Source organism: Delphinapterus leucas, chromosome 1, assembly GCF_059928025.1.
Source record: "Delphinapterus leucas isolate spDelLeu-1000000601 "Yukka" chromosome 1, BTC_Dleu_Yukka2, whole genome shotgun sequence".
Taxonomy (NCBI): domain Eukaryota; kingdom Metazoa; phylum Chordata; class Mammalia; order Artiodactyla; family Monodontidae; genus Delphinapterus; species Delphinapterus leucas.
Genome location: NC_143129.1, coordinates 104,950,333 through 104,974,774, shown reverse-complemented (window position 1 = coordinate 104,974,774; position 24,442 = coordinate 104,950,333). Strand labels below are relative to the sequence as shown.

Below are 24,442 nucleotides of genomic sequence, written 5' to 3'. Positions count from 1 at the left end.
TTAATTAATCATATTGCTACTTGATAAATTGACTTTTTTTTGAAAGGACAAAAACAATGTTAGCTCCAAACATGACTGTCATTAAGATTTCTGCAGTGTAATCGACGTCAACACAGACTTCATGTTTGTGTAAAATCCGTGATTCCCCTTAAGGACCTCCTCATGTGTTTCAGGGGATGGGGGATGTAACAGTTCCCTGGGAATGTGACTGCCGGACGATGGTAACAAAAGACATAGAAATTTCAATTTTGAATCAGTACTCCTAGGCTGTAAAATGCTATGAGTTTGATAAATCTATTTTCTTTGACTTACTTTTCTGGGGGTAGGGAGGGGCAATATTTTCTTCCATAGTCAAATAAACCCATGTGCCTCCTTCCTAACATTGCTCACCTACTCCCAGCTGGAAGCCTTAAACTGATTGTACTTTAAAAGATTACTTCTACCCCAGTGAGAAATGTATAAAAACTTCCTCTCTGAAGTAGAAGTTGCCTTAATTTTACGGTCTTCTTAAAAGCAGTGCCTCTTACGCCTTCCCTTGATTTGCCTTATTCATTATCCTCTCTCTTGCCTTATCTTGAACTCTGCTGCCTCCGAGTCTGTTAGCTCCTGAGTTCTTATTAGTTTTCTGGTCCAGTCTTGCTTTTTAGCCCAAAATGCAGTGTCCTTTTACTCCTGGGTCTTTTGTCCCTATTAATGCAGGACTCAAGTCCTATTTGCCAGTTCTTTCAAATAGTCTAGGCTAGTTGGATCCCATGACTGGACCCGCCATTCCACTGCCAATATTTCTATCTTAGTATTTTTGGTTTCCAACTTTGTTTCTATTCTGCACTGCTGATACCTATTTATTCTGGTGTGACATTATGGTATACAAGCTGCATGATATCACAGACTAAGATCATAGCCTCTCCCCACCTCATTCCCACATCTCTCTCTTTAGGTCAAACATGTTTTTGGTTCATCTTTGTGCTATAGTCAACAGACATATAGAAAACTCTCAAATTCACTGCGATGTGATCATTTGAGAGTGATTTTAAAACAATTTGAAATGCTATTGCTGCTTTATTTCAGGATTATAACATGATGAGTGTAGTAAAAACCACATTAAGTTTGAAAATACATATTTAGATGTTTTTCCTGCAACCATTCACCAGGTGGTCCACCTATTTGTACTAAATATATATATATATACATATATATTTTTTAACTGACAGACCCATGATTGTTATTCTAGATAAAAACAATGACACTTCCTGATCTAGAACTAGTATCTCAGTTAGATTTAAAGGGTGTTGCTTTCTACTAAAGATTTATTATTTTTAAAAGAAAGGGATCATTGTTATATCATTAACCAACATTAATAACTAAAATTGAAAAACTCATAGAGAACCAGCTTAAGGCAAAATACTGGCAGTTCTGTAAATGCCTCTTACAGATCTCCTGTAGTTGTCTACTTATCCAAGCACCCATGTCTATGCGAATGTCTGGGAATTAAAATCAAATAAAAAATTAGGCAACATAATATAGTGTAAAGCAAATACTTCTTTTTAATCAGATATGCTCTTTCTCATAACCAAGTTGATAATTTATTTTAAAGCACTTCCAAAATTATACCGCCAAAAGGAAAAATAAAAGAAAGCAGCATAGTAAAATGTATTTGGGTAATATCAGATTTCAGTGGCTTTGCAGAAGCTTATACCATGCACCCATTTCTTGTCCGTCTTCCAGGAATGAGGTTATTTTACAGTGCAGTGATTTCCAAACCTGTGACGTCTCAGGGGCTCAACCCACTGAGGCTAACCTAGCCTAGCCCACATTTAGCCAGTCAGCTCATAGACCTCAAGAACAACTTCCTAGCCCGAACTTACATTCATCCATGTTGATTAGAGCAAAGTTAAACACCACATTCAGGACAAAGCAACATTTTGACACCCATGTTTCTTAGAGAGGCTAGAGTCAGAAGGGATGATCAAGAACCTTAAACAGAGGAGGTCTCATGGGCACATACCTAACCAGTATCAAAAAGAAAATTTAACTCAGCAGTAAGCCTCACCTTAGATTCCCCCAAGAGATGTCAGAGAGGTCACTGTGACTTGAGTTTGTTGTATTTTACCACTGGTGGGGCTCCCACATTTCTTTCTCTAACCTTTAAGATTTCTCATACTCTTGAGTTCCTGCATTTCACCCCTGGGAAATATAGAAAGTGCTATCACTTGTCAGCTGTTTTGGCTTTAAAAGAGGTATCTTTATACTGTCCCCTCTGCAGACATTCAACGGGGACCAGATTGAGGCAAGGCTGTGGTCATTGTTCCCTAGACCTTGTATTGCATATGAGATAGAGGGTCTGTTAGCCCAGCTGCTGGAAAAAGGTTTTATTTCCTAAGGGAAGTGCTAGCACATCTGGGGCAACGTGGTCCTCACATTTAGTTTTGGATTCTCTTCCTGGTGACAGACATCTGCTGTCTGGCAAGGGCAAGAGCAATAATCTGTGTTTTATGAAAAATGTTGGCATGTTTTAACAGAAGCAAATCCTTTCTCTCTTTTCTTAATAAAAATACAGAGTTTATGTAAATTAAATTTGGACACAGAACAGATCATGAGGGAAATATCAAAGTGTTGCTTTAGGTGATCTTAATATAACTCAACAATTATCTAAGATCACTGAACATTTTAAGATTTATCACTTTTAAACTAGTTTGTTTTGCTTAGCTAAATCATCATAAAAAGCAGGACTGTATACGTATTTCCTGATGAGAAAATTAATGTTAAGACTGTTTTAGTTGAATAATCCAGTGTTTGGAAATTCTATGCAGAGAATGTACGTAAATAAATGGAGGGGGCTGTGAGATAGAAAGACATAGCAGGTGATGATGTGACACTGCCATCTTTATTCAGAACTCTGCTTTGCCTGTAAAGCTAGAGTAGTCTTCTCTCCAATTACATACTATCATTTTGGAATTTTCCATCCAAAGGAATTGTTACCAAGCTAGTTGTGCACTATTTAGCAATCACACCCACAATGAAAGCCAAACCATGGCACCCAAAACACTGAACAATGAGAATCCTCCAAGGGCCAGATAAATAACATCTCTGTAGCCTGTTAGAACTGTTAGGTAAAGAAATCCAAATTCATTGACAGTGATTCAATCTCTAGGTCACCATAGACTGAAATGAGATAGTTTCTACCTTTAACCTGTTCATATATAAAATATTATTTTTCCTTTCTCATGGAAGATTTGTTTGATTGATAAAACATACCCAATTAATGAATTAGATGTCATTTGAAATAGAATTAGACAGGTGCTTTTTATTTGAATAATTTCAGTTGAAAAGATGCGAATTCCAGGCGGAAGGAATAATAGTATTCAAGAAGGTACAAAGTAAGAAGTTTCTAGGGCAATTGACTGACTTATTCAGTTGCCTAGAGATTTGGTTACAACCAAATGACAAAGTAGAAAATACTGGACAGAGCACCGGATGGGGGTCAATGACAAGGGCATCACAGGCTTTGAGCCTTGTTAGTTGGTTACCTCAGGCTAAGGTTATTTAGATCACTTCCCAGTCCCCAATTCCTGTCCTCTAAATAAGGAGGCTGAACTGGGAAATCTTCAAGGTTCCTCTCAGTTCTGAGAGTCTGTGCCACATCACTGACTCAAGGCAAAGAAGGAAACAGCTGGTGTGAAAAGTAACTCAAGAAAAGACTTTAAAAATGTATGCTTTCTGATGGCAAGGACAAAAAATCATGGGGATTATGTAACCAGTATTTTAAAGTCCTGTGGAGCATGTTTCCTCTTGCTCTCCTTTTTTGCTATGTGGAAGATAAAATAGGAAGGTAGGAAGACAAGGCAACTTATCCCATACCCCACGCCGCCCCCACCAACTATTTTTCATTTGGTAGCTGATGGAGGGTCTAAGAATTAAAGACACTGCTGGCTGAAGAAGGCAGCCTAGAGAATCTTCAACGTCAGGAACCCAGAGGATTAGCAAAAATGCTGGGAAGGCTTGGTTTCAATACTTAAAGGTTGAACTGGACAGGCACATACTGATCAAATCCAAGTTGCGAATGAGCACTTATCCTTGGTCAAATGTTTGCTGCTGTTTACATGTACCAAATACATTGTTAAAGGAGCCTAATTAAGCTCTAGTTCCTCATTGCTGCATGGCAGTGCAGGCCAAGTGTGGCCATATCTTCCTTATTGCAAGAGACCTAAGAAGTCGAATTTTTTTGTCCAGCCACCTGTTTTTAAAATGTTGGTAATAATTTCAAAAACAAAACAACCACCACAACAGTAGAAAGCTACTCAAGGTCTATTCAGCTTCTGTGTGAATCTAGGTTAGGAAGTTCTACAGGGCGGAAGTAAAAATGTTCAGTATAATTCTAAAAGGACAAAAGAGGGATATTCACTTAATGCCCTATGAACACTTAGCATTTCAGAAAAGGAGAAGGCCTCAAAGAGGTGCCATTTCATCTGGACTTTAGAGAATTTATTGTAGTTCAAGTACCTTTATGAAGTAATATGGTGCCACAGGAAATTGGTTTACACAGATTGCATGAAGACAAATTTAAATTTGAATGTCAAGACATCAGAGAAGCTTCCTTATTCCCAAGAGGCAGAACACCTCCATAGTAGGTTCAGGTTTGTTTGTGACTTAGAGCTTACTTAGTCCTGCACTTAATTTTAAATTAATAATAATAATATTTATGCTAATATTCAAGCACTGATTTATTAGGAACTGTTCTCCGTGCCTTTCCTATATTCAGGCTTACATGCTAATTAAACTCAGGCCCCAGGAGCCACTGACCAGCTTTGTGACCTGGGAAGCATGGAAGCTCAGGTGTTTTGTTTCTTATTTTTTAATTTGTTCAATGGGATAAAAACTCATCCTACTTCAGAGGATTGTTAGGAGCAGAAGGAAGAAGACAGAAAAAATTTTCATGTTGTAATATACCTCTGACTCTTTGGAGTATACACAACCCAAACCAGAGCACATTTTCACCTTTACTTGAGCAATAAGTAAAACGTTGACCTTTATGCAGGCCAGGGAAAATGTTAATGTTTTTAAAAAGAACAACATGATATGCATTTATTTCTTTAGTTGTTCTTGTTTTACCAATGCTCTTTATGGGTAGATTAAAAAATTACATGTTAGCCTGCTGCCTATAATGTTAGCATTTAAAGAACATTAAAGCTGGAGGGGATTTAGAGATCATCTAGTTCAAATTCCATGTTATAGAAATGGAAACTGATGCTTTAGGAGAGTAAGTGGCTTGATCAAGGTGACATAGATGGTTGATGGAAAGAATAAAGAATGAGACTGCCTTTAAACACTTAGAAAGTGTCATGCTAAGTGTTTAAGATTTTATATGAAGTTTCACCATGCAGGGAATATACAATTCAAATTCCCAAGGTCGGCTTGAGATATTATTTATTTGTATAAATTCCATAAATATATATGATGTCTCTGTGCTGTAAAGGTTAGAGCCTTTTCTATTCATATATTTCACAATTTTTAGTCAGTTATGGAAACATAAAGAGTTTAAATATATATGTATATGTTTAAATATATACAGCTAATTTAAAAGCACTTAGGTACAAAGGCAGTACTTTTCACTTATTTGATATTTGCAAGAAAATATTTGAGATAAAGGAGAATAAAACAGATGTTTAGAGAGGAAAATGTACTGTATTATGATACCTTACCTCATCTTGAGCTAAAATCACTATTGTTTCTAGAAACACCAGAAATGTGGACAGTACAAGAGAGTGTTTCCAATGGATAAATATTCTAGCCATGGAATTAAGGTCAGTTTGTTTCATTCATGAAGCAAACATTTATCAGGCTCTGGAGATACACACAGGTCTGTGCTTGGCACAAAGGGAGCTTTCAGCAGATGGGATTCAGGATCACACTGTGACGGGAAAAATGAATTGGAATGGCTCCTCAGTCCCCCTACACCGAGTACAAATTCCCCATCCCACCAACTTGCAAGTGTTTAAAACTATGAACCTTAGGGAGGGAAGAAGAGCCAGTGGGAACAGGGGACAGAGAAAGGAAAAAAGGAAATGACAGAAAAGATGAATAAGCCCCAGATGTTTTTGTGCACACTCTAAAAATTCAGAGTTATAGTAAAGATTTTTTTTTTCAATGCACTAATATTCTTCCTTCCTGCTATTTAAAATATTGAACATTCATGTGTCCCGAGGCAGAGTAATCATTTAAATTATGTTGGAGCAAAATGATTAAATTAGCTTTATTTTCCTATTATACAATTTGAGGATATAATTCAAAAGAAAATTTCTAAACTTGGCTAATAGAAAGAGTTGGTTATCGTTTTAGAGATTATAACTAACAAGTGAAATGGAAATGGTTCTAAGTTTCCTTCAGTATAAGATATAATGGTTTTTGGAACACATGTTTTCCATGAGTTCAAATTTTCCATGACTGCAAAATTTTAGCACTTGCATCTTCATTCAGCCAAAGGCTGCGAGAAAATTTGTGTGGCTAAATAACTTTCTGGAGAGGATACACCTAAGACACTTAACAGCTGGGTAAGTTTAGAGGTGTTCCCAGAGCAAAAGTCTACTTTAAAAAATAAACTCAAAGCTGGGCAACATTTTCAAAATAATTGTCATATTTGTGGCAAGGAATATATATTAAAACACATCTTTCTTTTAAAAATTAGTCAATAGATTTAAATTTTCCATAGCTGTTTTAATCCATGTAACTAAAAGATATTTTGGTTCTAAGTTTCAGACACTGGGAACGGGGTAAAGAGAGAAACTTGACTCCCTCAGGCCCTGCTGCAGGTGTCCTTTTAGGAACCTTCCTCATTTTAAAGAAGTTACACATCTTGACACACTGACAGTTGCCTAATCATATGACTTATAAAAGTTATGATTTAATACAATGGTATTTTTCCTCTACAGGTAATTCTGAGGCTCATTCTATTACCACACTTCTGGATAATCTGTTGTGAGTGGAACAGAGAATGTACTTGAGCAACATTTGACTAGGCCATCCTTTCCTGCTGCCATAAAAGAATGGTTTCTTCCTAAGTCACAAATCTATTCTGAATGTTAATTAAATATTTACAAGGTACTTTAAAATCCTCCCTGAATGCTAATATGAAAAGAGCAACCTATGTTCATTTGAATAAGCAGAAATTTCTGCCCAAGTTAAGGGCCTCTGGCCTCTGAGTTTAATTCAAATAATTCTATGACTTGAAAAAAAAAAAGAATTGAAGAATTGAGCACCTACTATGTACAAGGCCCTGAGTCAGATGTGGAAATAAAACTAAACTTTCTAGGACTAGGAAATTTGTCATAAATTACAACATTTTGTATTATTTAATTCACATCATTTCCCTATGGGCTTAAAAGCTAAATTAGATGCAAAATACTCACCTTTTTAGCATTAAGCTTTTACATTGTTCCTTAACGTATAACACTGTATCTAGTTACACAAAGATGCAATATTTTCTACATATTAACATATATTTCTACATTCTATTCATTAGGTTTTTGAAAGTACTTTAGCATGAAGTTTCCATTTATTGTATCCAAAAATAAAAATAGCATCAAAGTCTTCTTGCAACTCCCAAAACACAGTTAGGGAATAATGATCATATGCTAAAAAATGTAAAATGCAATTTGTGCTGTGCCCCATTTACTACAAAATCACTACGAACAATGCATTTTGTACAGTATATTGCTCCAGGGAAACTGGATCAGCATCAGGAATGAATAAAGAACATTGCATTTGAAATCAGCTAATTCTGCTTCAGCGCTTTTAAAAACTATTTGTTATAATATTACCTCCTGTCAAGCACGTAATGTGATATTTTCCTCAATAAACCTAAACAGTTGCTGTAATTTCAACTTCTCTCATTTTCCACTTTTTAAGCACTAAATATTTAAACAATGCAGACCTGGAAGTCTCAAGCCACTCATCTGATCCTCCCATCTTCCTGCCTAAGGTATAGTAACTCTCCGTACAGGGACTGTTCTGTCACACAGACATACATAATGGCAGCTGTTGTGGTCCTTACCTGCCCGCAAGCCAGGCCCATTCCTCTTTCTCCCATGCCATGTGGACACGATAAATTTAACTCCAGGGCATCTGCTCCAGAAGCCTTTAAGATGTGGAAGGAAAATGAAAGTAAAGGCAAAGCTTTATTCGTGTACTGATAGGTTTCACCATTGATAACTCAACATAGGTCACATTTGCCAAATCTTAGCTACTCTGCTTTCTGTACCACGGCTACCTTGTGAGGTAAATTCTGACTCTCTCAAATGAGAGTGTGTATGGCAGCAATAATAATAACAACAGCAAATATTTATTGAGTGCTTATAAGATGACACTCACTGCACTATATGAGTTATATTTGTTATCTCTGACTCTCATAATCCTTGGATTATTAGGGTACCAATTTTACAGATGAGGAGACTGAAGCTCAAGGGAATTAAATGACAAAACTGGTTATCAAATGCCACGGCAGAGATTTTAACTCAGGTCTGTTTGACAGCACATTGATTCTGCCCTACACAGCTTCTATTTTCATAGAAACAAATCTTACTAATTCTGGATAATTGGTACTGGAGGTAGCAGTGCAAAGAAAAATGTGGTAGGCTAGCTGGAATGAATTTGAGTAAAATTTTAAATGTTCCTCTTTTAACAATTAACTTTTATTACTCATTAATACTGCTTTCATATGCTTCAGAGCATTCAAGCATGTTAATTCCCCAAACTGGAACACCATTCATTGTGTTCTATGTTGCTTTAAATAAATTTAAAAGTAAAATAAAATTTTGGTAACAGTTCAAATTAAACCAAAGTATAGAAAAATATAAATAGTCTTTCTCTTCTCTCCTTCAATTTCTTACCTCTAAAGTAATCAATGTTAACAATTTAATGTGTAATTTTCTACTTTTTCTATGTATATAAAAAAGTAAAAGAACACATGCATCAGGTTGCTTTTTCTTCTTGGTTTTGCTCTTTATATTATTCATTTTTTTCTTCCAGTTTCATTGAGATATAACTGACATATAGCACTAAATAAGTTTAAGGTGTGCAGCATAATGATTTGACTCACATGCATAACGAAATGATTACCACAAGAAGTGTAGAGAACATCCATTATCTCATATAGATACCAAATAAAAGAAAAAGAGCCCTTGTGATGAGAACTCTTAGGGTTTACTCTCTTAACAACTTTACATATGACATACAGCAGCGATAATTATATTAGTCAAGTTGTACGCTACATCCCTAATACTTGTATATCTTATAACCAGAAGTTTATGCCTTTTGACTTCCTTCACCCAACACACCCTGACTCTGATAACCATAAATCTGATCTCTTTTTCTATGAGTTTGTTTATTTTTGAAGTATAATTGACCTACAACACTGTGTTAATTCCTAGTGCACAACATAGTGATTCAATATTTCTATACATTTCTATACATTACAAAATGATCACCATGGTAAGTCTAGTCACCATCTGTCACCATATAAAGATATTACACTACTACTGACTATATTTATCATACTGTACATTTCATACCCATGACCCATTTATTTTGTAATTAGAAGTCTGTACCTCTTAATCTCTCTCTCCTATTTCTTTCATGTTTTTTAACTGATAATCAATTTTACTGTATTTCTTAAAAGTCCATGCTAAGAAACATGAAGTACAGATAATTTTGTCTTACCTTAATAATTAAATGGTAATCTTTCTTATTTAACTCATTAATTCATTAGTATACAAATGGGTCTTAAAAATGAAAAAAATATTTCATGCTAAGCATTCTTATAATAATTGGAGAAAGACAGAATTTTTGAGAAGTCTTCTGTAAAAACTCTAAGAACAAATAGAACGCTTTTTAATTTGAGGAATGGAGGATAAACTAAACAATTCTTTTACCTAACTTCTGGAACTCTTCCAATGCCACAATTTCCTTTTAAGTAAGGTAAACCAGAAGCTTGAATCAGTTCCCATAATATTATAACATGTCTATAGCATCACACAAAGACTTACAAAAAAGTTCATTATTTTCTAGGTGTACCAAACCTTTCTTTAGGCCACAGAGTCTCTTCAAGTCTCTCTTTTCTTCCTAATCAATCAAGATTTTAGCCTGTTTTTTTCTGTTTCATGAATTTTAAATAGGACCTCCACAAACTTAAAAATTCTAGTTAGTTCTTTCTTGGTTGATATCTTACCCACCTTTATTCATTAGTGAGTCTGCTTTTTCTTCTGTACATTTGTGAAAATTCATTTGCTCATTCAGCCTATTTTCTAACATGGTTTTATTATGGTTTTTGCTTCTTTAATTCAATTTTAAAATGCTTCATGTTATTTGAAAATTACCATGAATCATGCTACATTTTTTTCCTGCTGGTTTGGTGGTAAGCTTGGACAAAGCACAAACTGCTAAAATCTTGAGCTCTAATCCTAGAGCTGCTAAGGAATTTGGGCAAGTCAGTTAACTTTCTTTGTCTCCATCTATTTTAGTGTAAACCGGAGATAATATGACCTATCTCAAAACCATGTCATGTGGGAATTTCCAGCTTAATTAAAACATAGTACGTTGTAATTATATACAATACTGCGCTTTTCTTATTATTTCTTAGTTATTTCAAATACTTCTTTTAGACTTCTTTATTCCTTTTAGACTGCTAGTTGAATTGCAACAATTAATAGTAGATCAATTCAACAACATTTTGGAATTTTTAGGTACCATTCGTATACTATATTTGTATACATATTTACATTATACACATTTCCTAAATTGTAAGTGCAAGTTTACAATTAGCTATCATAGTAGACAATAATAGCTAACATTTACTGCGTACTTACAATATGTCGGACATTTTACTAGGCTCTTTGTAATGGGATATACCATTATCCCCATTTTGCAAGTGATAAAACCAAAATACAAAGAGTTCAAGTGACTCACTTATTGTTTTATAGCTTGTAAATGAGAGCAGGGTCTTGAACCCAAGCATTCTGAGTCCAGAGCCTGTATTCTTAGTCACTATCATAACTGATTAGAAATCACTTATTCCATGGCTGGAGTTGTTTCAGTGTGTTAACAAAACATTACAACTCAACATCCTTAAAGCTTCTAAACTTTAAATAAATATTAAAATCTTGTAAAACCACTTATCCAATTTAAAGTCTGTTCAGTGTCTAATTGTTAAAAATGTCCCCAGTGTTATACACGTATACAAACACTGACTCACCACACACACCTGGAAAGACCTTTGAAATGAGCATCTAGGCTTCAAAAACAGATAATCCTGCTCAAGGTAACACCAAGAGATGGGGAATATTCAACTGGCCTCTGCTTGAATATTTCTGTCATAGGGTACACCACCTTAAAATGTAGTTAATTCTATTTCCAAGCAACTATATGCATTCAAAAAGCCTTAATTGCTGAATTCGCATGAAATGTTAAATTAACTGAAACTGGGCATGCATTCTTACTCTTGTTAGTCACAAGCTTTTTGGTTTAGTCACTTAGCCCAGAGTTTATTCTGCCTCACCTAAATGATTATACAATAAAGTAATCTAGTGAAGGCAGTGACAGAAAATTTGCTGTTTCTAATTTCATATATTATCTATCACCCATCTATCGGCATGAAGTAGAATGATATGTTAATAGTGTGGACTATGGAGCCAGAGTTCATGGGTTTGAATCCCACTTTTACCACATCCTAGCTGTGTGAGTTTGGGCATATTATTTAACAACTTTTGGCCTCAGTTTCCTCACTTCTAAAAGGTGGAAAACAATGAAAGTAACTCATAAGGTTGCTTTTCTAAGGTATAAATAAATTTAATCAAAGTGAATGACTTAGAAAAGTGCCTGGACTACATTAAATACTATGTGAGTGTAAACAATTGCTATCTATCTACCTGTCTCTCAGTCCATCCATCCAATTAGAATCTCCAACTTGCCCTTCCTCAGCTTTGATCTGAAAAATATTTAGAGTAGCTATCCATACTTCAGGGGGAAAAAAGAAAACTATTCTAAGGAATCCTCAGAGTAGTGGTAGTAGTGTGATTTCTAAAATTTTATGAATCATTTTATAAAAACTCTCAGAGAAACTAGGGAAGCAAAACCACAAACCCTTGTACAATATATACAGCAAAATCGGGTACACAGCTCTTTCCCTTCTCCTTTCCTTACCTCTCCCTTCCTTCCCGATCAATGTAGTTATAAAGTCATTGGTTGGGGTAGAGCAAGGTAGGTGACTAGGAAGATCTAAGGAAGAGCCATGAGGGTCCAGTGTGGGATATCAGAGCCCAAGCACAGTGAGAAGGACAGACATGTGGAGGGTGGCTTGGTGTCGTGCATCAGAGTCCTAGTGGGAAGGGAAATCTTCCATGGATCAGGGGAACAGGCAAAGGACAACAGAGCCCAAGCAGGGTGGAGAGGCACGAAGCTACTCTTTTTGGATTCTCTCTTAATTTCTTCTGTTAAAAGAATACACGAGGTCCACTGCCAACTTTCTATGTAGCAACAGTGCCAACTAGTCTCAACTATCCAAAACTGGGGACACAAGTTTTCTGGGATCTTAAACCACTTTGAAGTGGACGTGGCACAGGTAAACACTGAACTGGCTCGGGACCCACTGGGCACAAAGTCTGTGACTACCTCTTGTCTCCAACTAGGTGTCTACCTTCCCTGATTCCATTCTGTCCTGCTTACTGTTAGTGTTCAGGGACTTATATCCAACTGGTCCTACATATTTCTGTAACGCGTCTCTCTGCTTTTTACCTCAGTCTATTTGAGATTTCCTAACCTCAACATCTATTTAATTTTATGAAATACTGCTCTCCCAGATCCAGGTCAAAAATGACAAGAACCTGGCTTCAAAGTGGTTTACTTGGACTCTCTGCTAGGAATAGTGTGGCCACCTGGTTTGACATCTATGCCTCTCAGCTGGGCCTTCCTTGCCTCATCCTACCAGTTACAGCCAGACCCTTGGCAATCCCTCATCAAGTCCCTGACTTAAAATCTTCAACTTTGGATCTTAAGTTCATTGGTGCCCAATAAAGTGCACTCTTCCCATTTATTGTATAATTGCTTCCTTTTTGTTTGTCACATGCCAGTATGCCAGCTCTGTGCCTCTATTTTGCTTCACTCAACAAATATCTGAGGACTATCCGCTGGCTGGCAAAGCTATATGTTTGGAAATGGGAATTAAACAGTGAACCAGATGGGGGTCTCTGCCCCCGGCCAGAGTTTGCTTTGTCATAAGGAAGATAGGTTACAGGGATGATGACATCACTGTTGATCACCATTTTATTCAACTCTGCAGAAAAAAGGTACAAGCAAAGGTAGACCCAGATTTGGCGGAGCCTGAAGTTTGTACGATTTGGGGAAACTTCTTTAAAAATGAAAAATAATTTTAAAATGACAAAGAGAAAATTAGTACAGGCACTTGGAAGTAGCTTGTACAAGTCAGGGCTCTGAAACTTAACCTTCATTAGCTTTATGGTAAACCAGTTTTTGAGGACAGGATCTTAGAAGGAGTAGGACAGGGGGTTAACCTACTGGTTAGGGAGCTCAGAGTGGAGGAAGAGGGAATATTCCAGGCCAGGGGAACAGCAAAGGCTCTGAGGTGTAAATGTATTGGAGGAGTGAAAGAAGGCCATCGGGGACTGGAATGTAAAGAACATACCCAAGGTGACACTGGGGAAGTGGCAAGTTACCATACCACGTAGGTCAAGTCAGGAGTTTTGCATCTTAAGAAAGGTAGTGGGAAGACTGTGGATTGATTGAGGGAGAGATTAGTGGGGCATCCTGAGATGAACTTAGATTAGGATGGTAGCATTGTTTATTGAGCCACACCTAATTTATATATCTCCTCAAATCTGATGGCCTTAATTGCCACCCAAGCTTTTACCACTAGCTTAAAAAGTGCTATCCTACATCTCCCGTCATTGCCAGCTCTCACGGCTCCCTCAGGATGAGAGCGGGGCTCTGTCACAGCCTCCACTGTACCTGTCAAAGTGGGAGCTCCAGGAGGGCCAGTGCCCTCAATATGCTGTGGGATTTGACTTCCCTAGCAGCTACCTAAAGGGGGCAGGACACATAACACAAAAGTGCAGAAGAAAGTGAAGTGTTGTAGTGTAAAATTTTACCAATGAGAGACAGGAGACAGGAAGGAACCGGTAGATAGCTCCCTCCCCCTTCTTCTCCTGTAAACTGCTGCGAGGCAGGACAATTCCATACAGCCCTCCCCGTCCCACACGACTAAGCGATTGGCTCCATCTCCTTGGGAAGTGGCAGCCAGCTCTGGAATGCACCATGCTCTCTCTGCTTTCCCTTCCTCCTATTGCCTTTCCCCGCCCTCACTCTTACCGCTCTGGAATTGAATCCTTCAATGAAGCATCTTCACATTAATTTTGACTCAGGTTCTGTTTTCTAAGCTAACACGCATTAAGAAAGAAATGGATTCAAAAATCTATTCAAATGAGTTCAAGATCTATTCAAGACCTACTATTGTGTATGGTTCCATTTGGTATACACATTTAAACTGTGAACATATCTACACAGTTGAGGCTCTACCTTATTCACGTTTGTTTTGGCTGGCCAGGGACTCTGCACATAGTAGGTGCTTCATGGATCTTCCTTGCATGGAATTGGAATAGGTTATCAATGCCCCAGAAAAGTAGGATAGTGTGTCATCAGATAACTGAACCAAAAAAAATTGAGCAGAGCCTAACCATGCTACTGATTTGACACCAAGCTGTAAAAACTTTTCCAGAGGCTGCTTCTGTTTTATGGTGTTCATAAGACAAGACAAATGAAAACCAGGTTGAGGAATGCATAAAAGAAGACATTAAAAGTGTGGGTATTCTAGGGTTAGAGTGAAAAGGAAGGTTTGGTTCAACATGGTTCTATTTCCAAGAACATGCATGTGACAAAAAAGATATACTGTATGTGCATTAACTTTTAAAAACAGCATTTAGTAGAATTTACTATATTTTAAGAATGTACTAGGTTCTTTTTTTTTAACCACCCACGTGGTCTTAAATGTTTATTCAAAATAGTGAAATAAAATGGTATCCTCTGGTGAAACAACTAATAATGATCCCTTCTTGTGCAAATTTTCATTCTGATACAGAGTTTCTGTCTCTATTTTTTCATGTTCTTATACAACTGGATCTGCTCTGCTGTTACACATGTGCATTTCTGTTTTCAGATATAACAGTAAAGAGCAGATTTCCTCAATTCCCTACTGCGTAATTCAAGAATTAATCTACTCTAAGGAGAGGAAATTCATGAATTTAAAGTATACCCATCACCACATTAAGTGATTTGCCGAACTTAAAAGCAGTGGCTCGCTATAACAGCTGGTGTGTTATCTCAGATTTCTTACCCCTCATTATCACCACCCCGAAAGAAATGTACATTCTAAGTGGTATAGTAACTTTGGCTTGAACACTCTTTGTTTTTGTTGAGCTGGTGTGTTATCTCAGATTTCTTACCCCTCATTATCACCACCCCGAAAGAAATGTACATTCTAAGTGGTATAGTAACTTTGGCTTGAACACTCTTTGTTTTTGTTGATTTGTTTTAATGTGGGCTCTTCCACTGTAAGAAAATCTGTTTTAATCTGTTTTGAAGTATGTGTTCATAGAAACAAAACCAAATACTGACTCTACAAAGCTTTACTGGGTGTCCCCCATATAAGCTGTGATGGAATCATGCTGCCTATTGCTGCCCTCCAGGGGGATGTGAAGACCTGGGGATAGTTCCTTCATGTGCTATACCCTGAGTTGGTCCATATTTTAAGATTAGAGGGAAGTGTTTTTTTTTAATTGACACCATCTATGGATTGAACTTCTTGATATGTATATTGCTTTCCTGTGGAGAGATCCCACAGACTGTTTTGACTGAATGGAAGGCATATCTTTTTCTTTTTTTTTTAATGTTTTCCTTTTTTTTTCCTCCTTACTTCCTCTTTTACTTTTATGGATTGATTGATTGCTATAAGAACCTAGAATATGATATCAAATTGTAGTTTTAAACTACAATTTAAGAAATAGGTATAGAATGTGAGAAATATGAAAAATATCTTTAAGTTGGTTACATGTATAAAGGCTTTTGACTTTTTAAAAGTAAAATTTGCTTATTTAAAAATTAATGCTCATTATTGAAGAAAATTCTTTAAGTATTTTATTCTACAGAAGGCAGAGAAGCTAGTAGCGTGATAAAGCCATTCATCATAGTCAAGCTTTAAATTGGCAAAACTCATGCCAAACATGGGCTCTGTGGAAGATTTCATGGTCAATTAGGCAAATACATGTATGAAATGGACCCAGCTACAAAGATCATAAAGCCAATTACTGATCATGTTAATTTCACCCCCCCCAAGTCCCAGAAATAATTTTTGCCCTCGCAGGTTTAAGATATCCAAATAAAATATACAATCAATATTTTTGAACACTATAGAAAGCTTTATAATATTTTATAATGTAGAGTCCTTAGTTCATAAGTATTGTTAGATTTAGTCTTCTATATTTCTGAGAGGTTTTCAAGAAACCCCAGCTCAAGCTGTCTACAGTATTTTTCATGACAACACGATAGACATAAGTATACAATTTTAGGTATGTATTTTTCCATTTGAAATACAAATTTGAGGCACATGGTTAGTTGTTTGCATTTGTGCAAGCTTCAATTTATATTATAGAAAACCTGCTGACTAGTGTTCCACTCAGGAGCATTCTGTCCTACCATTTTATGCATGTCTGTATTCAAACTAGAATAGTATTAAATGAACCTTTTATATTTTAAATATTCAAGAGTTTTATATTCAAAATTTCTTTTCTCGCTGTCAAACTAGTTTGCCTAAAGGCAAGGTAAGATCAAGTTAGACTCTCAAAGGTAGAATTAAATTTTATCATGGCATCCATCATAATATACAGTTTGCTTAATATGCAAATAAAGAGCATATGGATTCAAAGAATAAAGGATTTTTAGGCAGTGTGTGAAATCCAAGGGACCACTTTTATAGAATAGATTCCTTTTAAATTTACATTTCCATCATTTTAATGAAAACATAGGTAAACAAATTATAATAGAAATGTTTTAAGTTACTATTTTCCATTCAATTTTACTTCTCCTGGATTATTTTTCATGACAGCTCTTTATTTAAAACTAATAAAAATAGAAGAGAAGAAATAAAATAAATATACTAGAAAGAAATCATTACCTCAGCCTTTCTGGAGAGTTCCATCCAGTCATTTTTGTTGTAACTGCACATAATGCTAGCAATCACAATCTTTAAAAAGAGAAAGGAAAGAATATTAGATCAAATAGTTATGCCTTTGTACACAAGGGTATATGATATATATATATATATATGTTTATAATGATAAACTATATTATAAAAATTAGTTTTCCATCTGTTGAAAGAAATCATTAAAAAAACAGCAGGGCATTATAGTGAAGCAAAGGATGAGATCTGGGGCTTCAGACTTATGTTAGAGACTTTCTCATTTACTCTCTTTGAATACTTGAGCAAGTTACTTAACTTTTCTGATCCTCAGCATTCACATTTTTAAAATGGAGAAAATAATGACCTTGCCAACCTCAAAGAGTGATAGTTGGAATTACATGGATTTGTGTATGTGAAAGCGTTGTTTAAATTATACAATGACACAGAAATGTTTATTAATATAATTACTGGTATAGCTAAAAGGTTTCAAGGTATGGAAAGGAAGTAAATTAGTGTCTTCTTCAATCATATCTTATTATAGTATGGATAATAACACCTTACATATCATATTCAGAGTGAATTATAGTTTTAAAGTTTGTTAAATGTTGATTATTTAACTATAGTCTTACAGTAACCTTTAATGGAGGCTACATAGAGTAGTATTTACTAGTATCTGCTCTGAAGCCAGAATGTCTAGATCAGAGCTCAGACTCTACCACTAACTGTGTGGCCCTGGGCAAGATATTTAGTTTTCTCACTGGTTAAATATGGATAATAGTACCTTCCTACTTAGAAAAGTGATCATTGAATTGCTAAGATTTTATGGCTCTAATGATGTGCTAGGTAATGTTTTAATGGATTTTACTTTATTAACTTACTTAATCATTCTCAACACTATTCTCCCCATTTTACAGGTGAAGATGCTGAGGCGCTGATATGCAAAGGTCACAGCCAGGACTCAGACCCAGAAATCTGACTGACAGTCTGTGCTTTTAACCACTAGGTTTTGCTGGCCTAATGTAAATATTCAATATATGTCAGTAATTCTTTTTATTATTACAATTTAAAGACTGAGATTGTGACACAAAGAGTTTGTGCCAAGCCTAAAGTCAGAGTCCAGTGGAAGAGTCCACTAAAAGCCACTGGGCTCTCACCACATACAGGTTTTTAATGTATGTCTAAAAAACAAAACAAAACAAAGATGTGCGGTACAAGTCAGATGAATGCTTTTAATATTAAGAGAAAGACAGAAAATACGTTGGAGAGAGTTCTGAATACCAGAGTTCGAAATACTGAACAAGTCTATCCTTAAGATTGGGTCAATTTTTTCTCTCCTGATAGACTGTAATCTCCATGGGTGCCTGGACTGCTCTGCATCATGCATCATTTTATCTACAATAACCAGCATGATGTTTGGCACATAGTAAAACTGAGTGAATAAATGTACGAGGGCACTAAAGGTATAGGAACAGAGAGTTGCTTTTGCAGCTCATCCTTTTAAAATTAAGCAGAAATGAACACCATGAGTTAGAGAAGGGAAAAAAAAATAAACAATTGGTGAAAACTGTTGGCAAATAATTATTATACGAGTCAGAGTGAAGAGTGAGCAGGGCCGTTGCGAGTGCTGGTCTTGGCAATAGAAAAAAGGGTCAGATATCAAAATACATAGAACTCGTGAACTAGAAGGAGCAATTAAGAAAGAAGAATCAGGGGCTTCCCTGGTGGCGCAGTGGTTGAGAGTCCGCCTGCCGATGCATGGGACACGGGTTCGTGCCCCAGTCCGCGAGGATCCCACATGCCGCAGAGCAGTCTGGGCCCATGAGCCATGGCCACTGAGCCTGTGCGTCCGGAGCTTGTGCTCCGCAACGGGAGAGGCCACATCAGTGAGAGGCCCGTGTACCGCAAAAAAAAATAAAAAAATAAAAATAAATAAAAAAAAGAAAGAAAGCCACTTCCAGGGAAGGAAGGTTTACTAGCACCGACAACTGGATATGATAGATGTTCTCAACTAGCGACTAAGATGGTTCCTCTTTACTAAGTGGCAAGGTTTTTGTGTGTGTGTTTTTTTTTAAGAAGATGTTGGGGGTAGGAGTTTATTTGTTTATTTATTTTTGCTATGTTGCGTCTTCATTTCTGTGCGAGGGCTTTCTCTAGTTGTGGCAAGCGGGGGCCACTCTTCATCGCGGTGCGCCGGCCTCTCACTGTCGCGGCCTCTCTTGTTGCGGAGCACAGGCTCCAGACGCGCAGGCTCAGCGGCCATGGCTCACGGGCCTAGTTGCTCCGCGGCATGTGGGATCCTCCCAGACCAGGGCTCAGACCCGTGTCCCCTGCATTAGCAGGCAGACTTTCAACCACTGCACCACCAGGGAAGCCCTAAATGCCGAGCTTTATTTTGATAAAGCTGTTTTTGCTTCAAATATATATTGATTGTGCCTGGATTGGTTAAAATCGTCACTTGCCTTATAAGGCCTGAGAATCACAGGAGCTACACTTGAGCTCGATGGAGAGAAATAAGTATCACCCAGAGAATTTTCCTGAACTTTGAGAACACTGGTGCCATCAAATGCCTAGGAACGCAGTGACTAGATATGATTTGGGGCACACTGTCATTGGGGAAGGGTGACCACAGGTGGGAGAGATACATTACGTTGAACAGATACAAGTTATATTTGTATGTTCTGAGCAGCCGAGCACTACCCTGTTCTTTCCTCATCATCTAAAAACAGATTTCATCTTCTTGCCCAAAAAGCTAGGAAAATATCTCCAACAGGGTTAATCACAGTGATCAACTACTCTGGTCTCATTAAAGTCCTTCAATGGAGCTGGGGAGTTAAAGGCTTTTTTCCTCTTTGGTCGCTGCCCTGGAATGAAGGATGTTCAGAGTAGCTGGTAATCACTGACTGCTTACCTAACCAACCCAACCCTCCCACTCCTACCCAAGGCTAGCTGCACTAGGTAAAAAAAAGCAGAGACAGAGGAAGGTAGAGATGCAAGATGGAGAGATGTCTCTTCCACTTCTAAGTCAGGTGTACCACTAATATGCCTGTACAAGTGAACCAATAAATACCACTTTGGGCTTAAGAAAACCCAAGTTATATTCTATTTTCTATCACTGACAGTCTTGGCAATTACTACATGCAAAACTAGAATTGTCACTTTTAAAATAACTTCCTAAGCATTTTTTTTCTGTCAAGTAAATTTAAGGGAAAAATAACTTTATACACTATTTTTAAATGCTAAATTATCTAAGAAGTCTAAAATCTTTATCTAAAACCAAGGGATAGTTTGTGAAATTATATGGTGACATTCTATTTCAGAGGAATATGATGACTCCAAATCATTTTAGTTTTTATTAAGAGATATTAGGATTTTTTGAAAAGTCAGGCTAAAAGACATTAACACTAAAAGAACACTGGACAGAATTTAATCTTTCTTTGATGATTAGAAAGCCCTTCAGTGTTTTGCTGTGCTTAGTTTGTAATCAAACAAAGGAAGACAGGTTACTTTTTTCCTATGAAAAAAAAAGAATTGATGTGTATTTTACATTGTGAAACATCATGAAATGTTACTAGAAATGAATACCCAATGAAACATTTTTAAAACCAAGGAACATTTCCCTATCTTTCATTTAATTTATGCCATTTCTAAGTGCTCCGTTTTTCATGGCTAAATTTTAAAACATTATTGGATGTGTCTATACATAACTATATCCTACATTTTTTGATACAGTCTAGTGAGAGATTCAAACAATGTCAGTTAATCAATTAATATGGAAGCTGAGCATCTGCTGTGGTAGGCACTGGATGACATGCAGAGGAGTTTAAGATATTGATTCAGAGTCTTTGTTTATCAGCATTTAACCAGTATCTTTTGAGACCTTCTATGAGCCAGGAACTGTAACTCAAAAGTGATGAGCAAAAGAGGAAAAGTCCCTACCTTCCTGCAGCTTACATTTTTAGGGAGGGAAAAAGTCATTTAAAAAATACATTATTAGGACTATTTCCAGGTCAAGATTAAGGAAAAATAGAGAAGAGCAAGATGGAGAATCACAGGGGTGCACAGAGCCTCATTAGTTGATGGTCAGTAAAGGGCTCTCTGAGTTGAGAAATAAAAGATAAGAAGGCATCTCACACAGAAGAATGGATTGGGACCTGAGTGAAAAGTGGCATTCCAGGCAGAGGAAACGGCATGTGCAAAGACTCTGAAGTAGGAGTGAGCCTGATATACTTAAAAAGAGAAGCCCTTTGTAGATGGTATTCCATGACAGGGCAAGAAGAGTGTAAGAAGAGACGAGAGAAGCAGGCAGTAGCCATATCTCTGGGAGCTGAAACCTGTGGGAGCTTGGATTTATTGTAGGTATAATGGGAGACCACTGAAAGGTTTAAAGGAGGGTGATAAAATGATCCGATTTACATTTTCAAAAGATGCTTCTGGCTACTTTACAGGGAACGGAATGAGGGGCTGTAGGGTAAAAGCAAAGAGTCCAGTTGAGTTGAAATAATGTGGCTTGCATAATATTCATGGAGATACCAAGAAGTGGAACTCTGAGCTAAGACCAGCAAGGCAGATCAATGATTAGACTCAGGAGGTGAGAGCAGAGAAAAAATTAAGGATGATCCCTAGATTATTGGCTTGAGCCACTGAGTGGAGCAGAGACACTTCACCAAGATGGAACAAAGCATAGTGCAGTAACAAGTGGGGGACTGTTAAGAGGTTCAATTTTTAATATGTTACATATAAAATGACTAGCAAGCATCCCATTAGTGATAACATCAAGTGTGCCACTGGACACATGAGTCTACAATTCACTGAAGAGGTTAGGGATGAAAGTGAACACTGCAGAGACTTCAACATATAATGGTATTTAAATCTACCTAGCTTAGTGACTTCTAAACAGAATAGAATAAAATAGAGAAAATGAAAGAGATGAAGATTAACCCAGAGCCACATGAAAATGCTAAGAGAGGGAAGTGTTCCAAAAAGTAAGGAGCAATCAACGGGGATGAATGTTTCTGACAGCTGGTGTAAGAAAACAGAGAAGTGTTCACAGGATTTGGCAGTACAGATGCCACTGGTAAGCTTTATAAGAAGGGTGGCGGTGAAACAGGGAAGACAGAAGTCAGACTGGAGTAGATGGAATGAACAGAATATGAAGGAGTGAGAGAATTGATACACAAAGCTCTGTAACAGTTTTTGTGGGCTAGCTCAAAGAGCAATGAGGCAGCAGATGAAGGGCTGTGGGAGGTCTAGTGAGATACATATATTTTTAAATGGACTATATTTGAGTATGTTTTTATGCCGATGGAAATGATGTGGAAAAGAGGAAGAAGCTGTTGAAAAGGCAAGAGGTGATGATGAATCTATAATAATTTATGAATCAAATTTTGGGTGTTGTTTCTCCCTGAAAAATACTTCAAAGGTTAAAAACGACAGGACACTTACTCTGCAACAAGGAAAAGTAATGTTAAATGGCTTCAACTGTCATCCTTCCAAACTTTTAAATTAAAGAATCACGATTCATAGTCAAATTATTTTTTTTATAATTCATTTCCTTATGGAATAAATAAAATGACTTTATTAAGTATTTATTTTTTCAATCTGAATGACAGTAAAGTCTGCACATCAGAAATTAAGGTGAAGAGCAACATAAAATTTCCAAGTAGTTACAAGGAGGCCATCTTGTCAAATTCCCAAATACTCACAGTCTATGCCTAGAACACAGGTTGGAAACACTGATTTTGTATTCTGTAATCATACTGTGAACTATATTGGAAATTCAGTCAACAATTCAGCTTCAAGACAACCTAGATTTTTTAGTACAGAAAAACTGCCAAGTGACAAAGGTGAACAATTGTAAATTACAAGTGGCCAAGTTAGGTTTTGTCAAACAATTTAACAAAATCATTGCTAACACTACTGGGATTATATTATATTGAGGAGGAAAAATAGCATGGGACATGTGATTTTAAAAGACATTTAAAACTAAGAAAATATGTTTACTAAATATTAACTAATTGTACAACATTCAAATTGTAAATGGTCTTTATACCACGGTACAAATATACTAAAGTGAGATTGGTACAATTTTCCTGAATTGTACACATTGAGAGTAGAACATTAAAAGTAAAACTCATAAGCTCTTCAAATTTTATATGGTTACTGCTAATTTAATGGTTGCAAATGAGAATAGTACTCTTAAAGCTGTCTTCTATATTATTTTAAAATTTATCATTTTCTTTGCTTATTTTGTGGGACCCACAACTACCTTGCTTACACAACTATTCCTAATACAGAAAAGTCATGTTCAAAGTTATAAAATATGCACATAGTGTCCATAGAAAATCAGAGATGTTTTCCACTAGAACAAGAAATAAAAAACCACTGTAGACTATTCAGGAACTACAGTAACTGCTTTTTTCCTCTCCTTTTCATCACTTCTTACTAGATTTTTATGTAGTTTCCGTCCCCACTGTATTTAGCAACTGATCTACCCTAGGTCACCAGTAACCTTGGCAAAATTATTAGATACTTTTCAGCCCAAATCTATACTGGAACTCTTTCCAGCACTGAGACGGTTAACCACCTCCACTTCCTGAGACCCTCCTCTGTGTGAGCTTTGGAGATACCTCCTTCTACCCCTATTTTTCCTATTTTTGCTATTCCTTCTCAGGCTCTCCTGCCTTTAACCACCTTTCCACGTTGATGCCCCCAGGTTCTACTCATGGTCCTCTTTTAACGTAGACATCATGTTCACAATGAATTCAGAGAATACCTATATGCAGAAAATTCACAAAGTAAACACCTCCAACCTGTGTCTTTCTCTTGAGTGCAAGAACAGCATATTCAACTATCTTTGAGCACCTATGTTCAACTTGCCCCAAATCAAACTTAAATTTCTCCACCCTGAATTTGCATTTTCCCCACATTGAATTTGCTTATACTCTACCCTTTTGTCCCAAGTTAGAAAACTAGGAGGAGATTTTCTTTCTTCATTTCTCCCTCATTGCCTACATCCAATTACTTACCAAATACTCTCTAGTCCACTGGTTCTCAGACTTGGCTGAGCACTGAAATCACCTAGAGAGTTAAAAACGTAACCCCAAGATCTGTATGTAGTTAGGCCCAGTCATCAGTGTTTTGTCAGGATCTCCAGATAGTTCTAACATGCAGAATAGACTGAGAAGTATTGCTCTAGTTTACTCATCAAAT

At 36.7% G+C, this 24,442-nt stretch overlaps 1 protein-coding gene across 3 annotated transcripts in view; it reads right to left on the bottom strand.

The window, feature by feature from the left end:
• Positions 1-24,442, bottom strand: part of DPYD (dihydropyrimidine dehydrogenase) — an 825,900-nt gene that overhangs the window by 275,903 nt on the left and 525,555 nt on the right. For all 3 annotated transcript variants that reach the window (XM_089919140.1, XM_022553288.2, XM_089919145.1), the window contains 2 exons: positions 17,228-17,296; positions 8,048-8,131 (listed from right to left, as the gene is read on the bottom strand). In XM_089919140.1, coding sequence (XP_089775266.1) covers positions 8,048-8,131; positions 17,228-17,296 — 153 coding nt within the window. The remainder of the gene's footprint in view (positions 1-8,047; positions 8,132-17,227; positions 17,297-24,442) is intronic.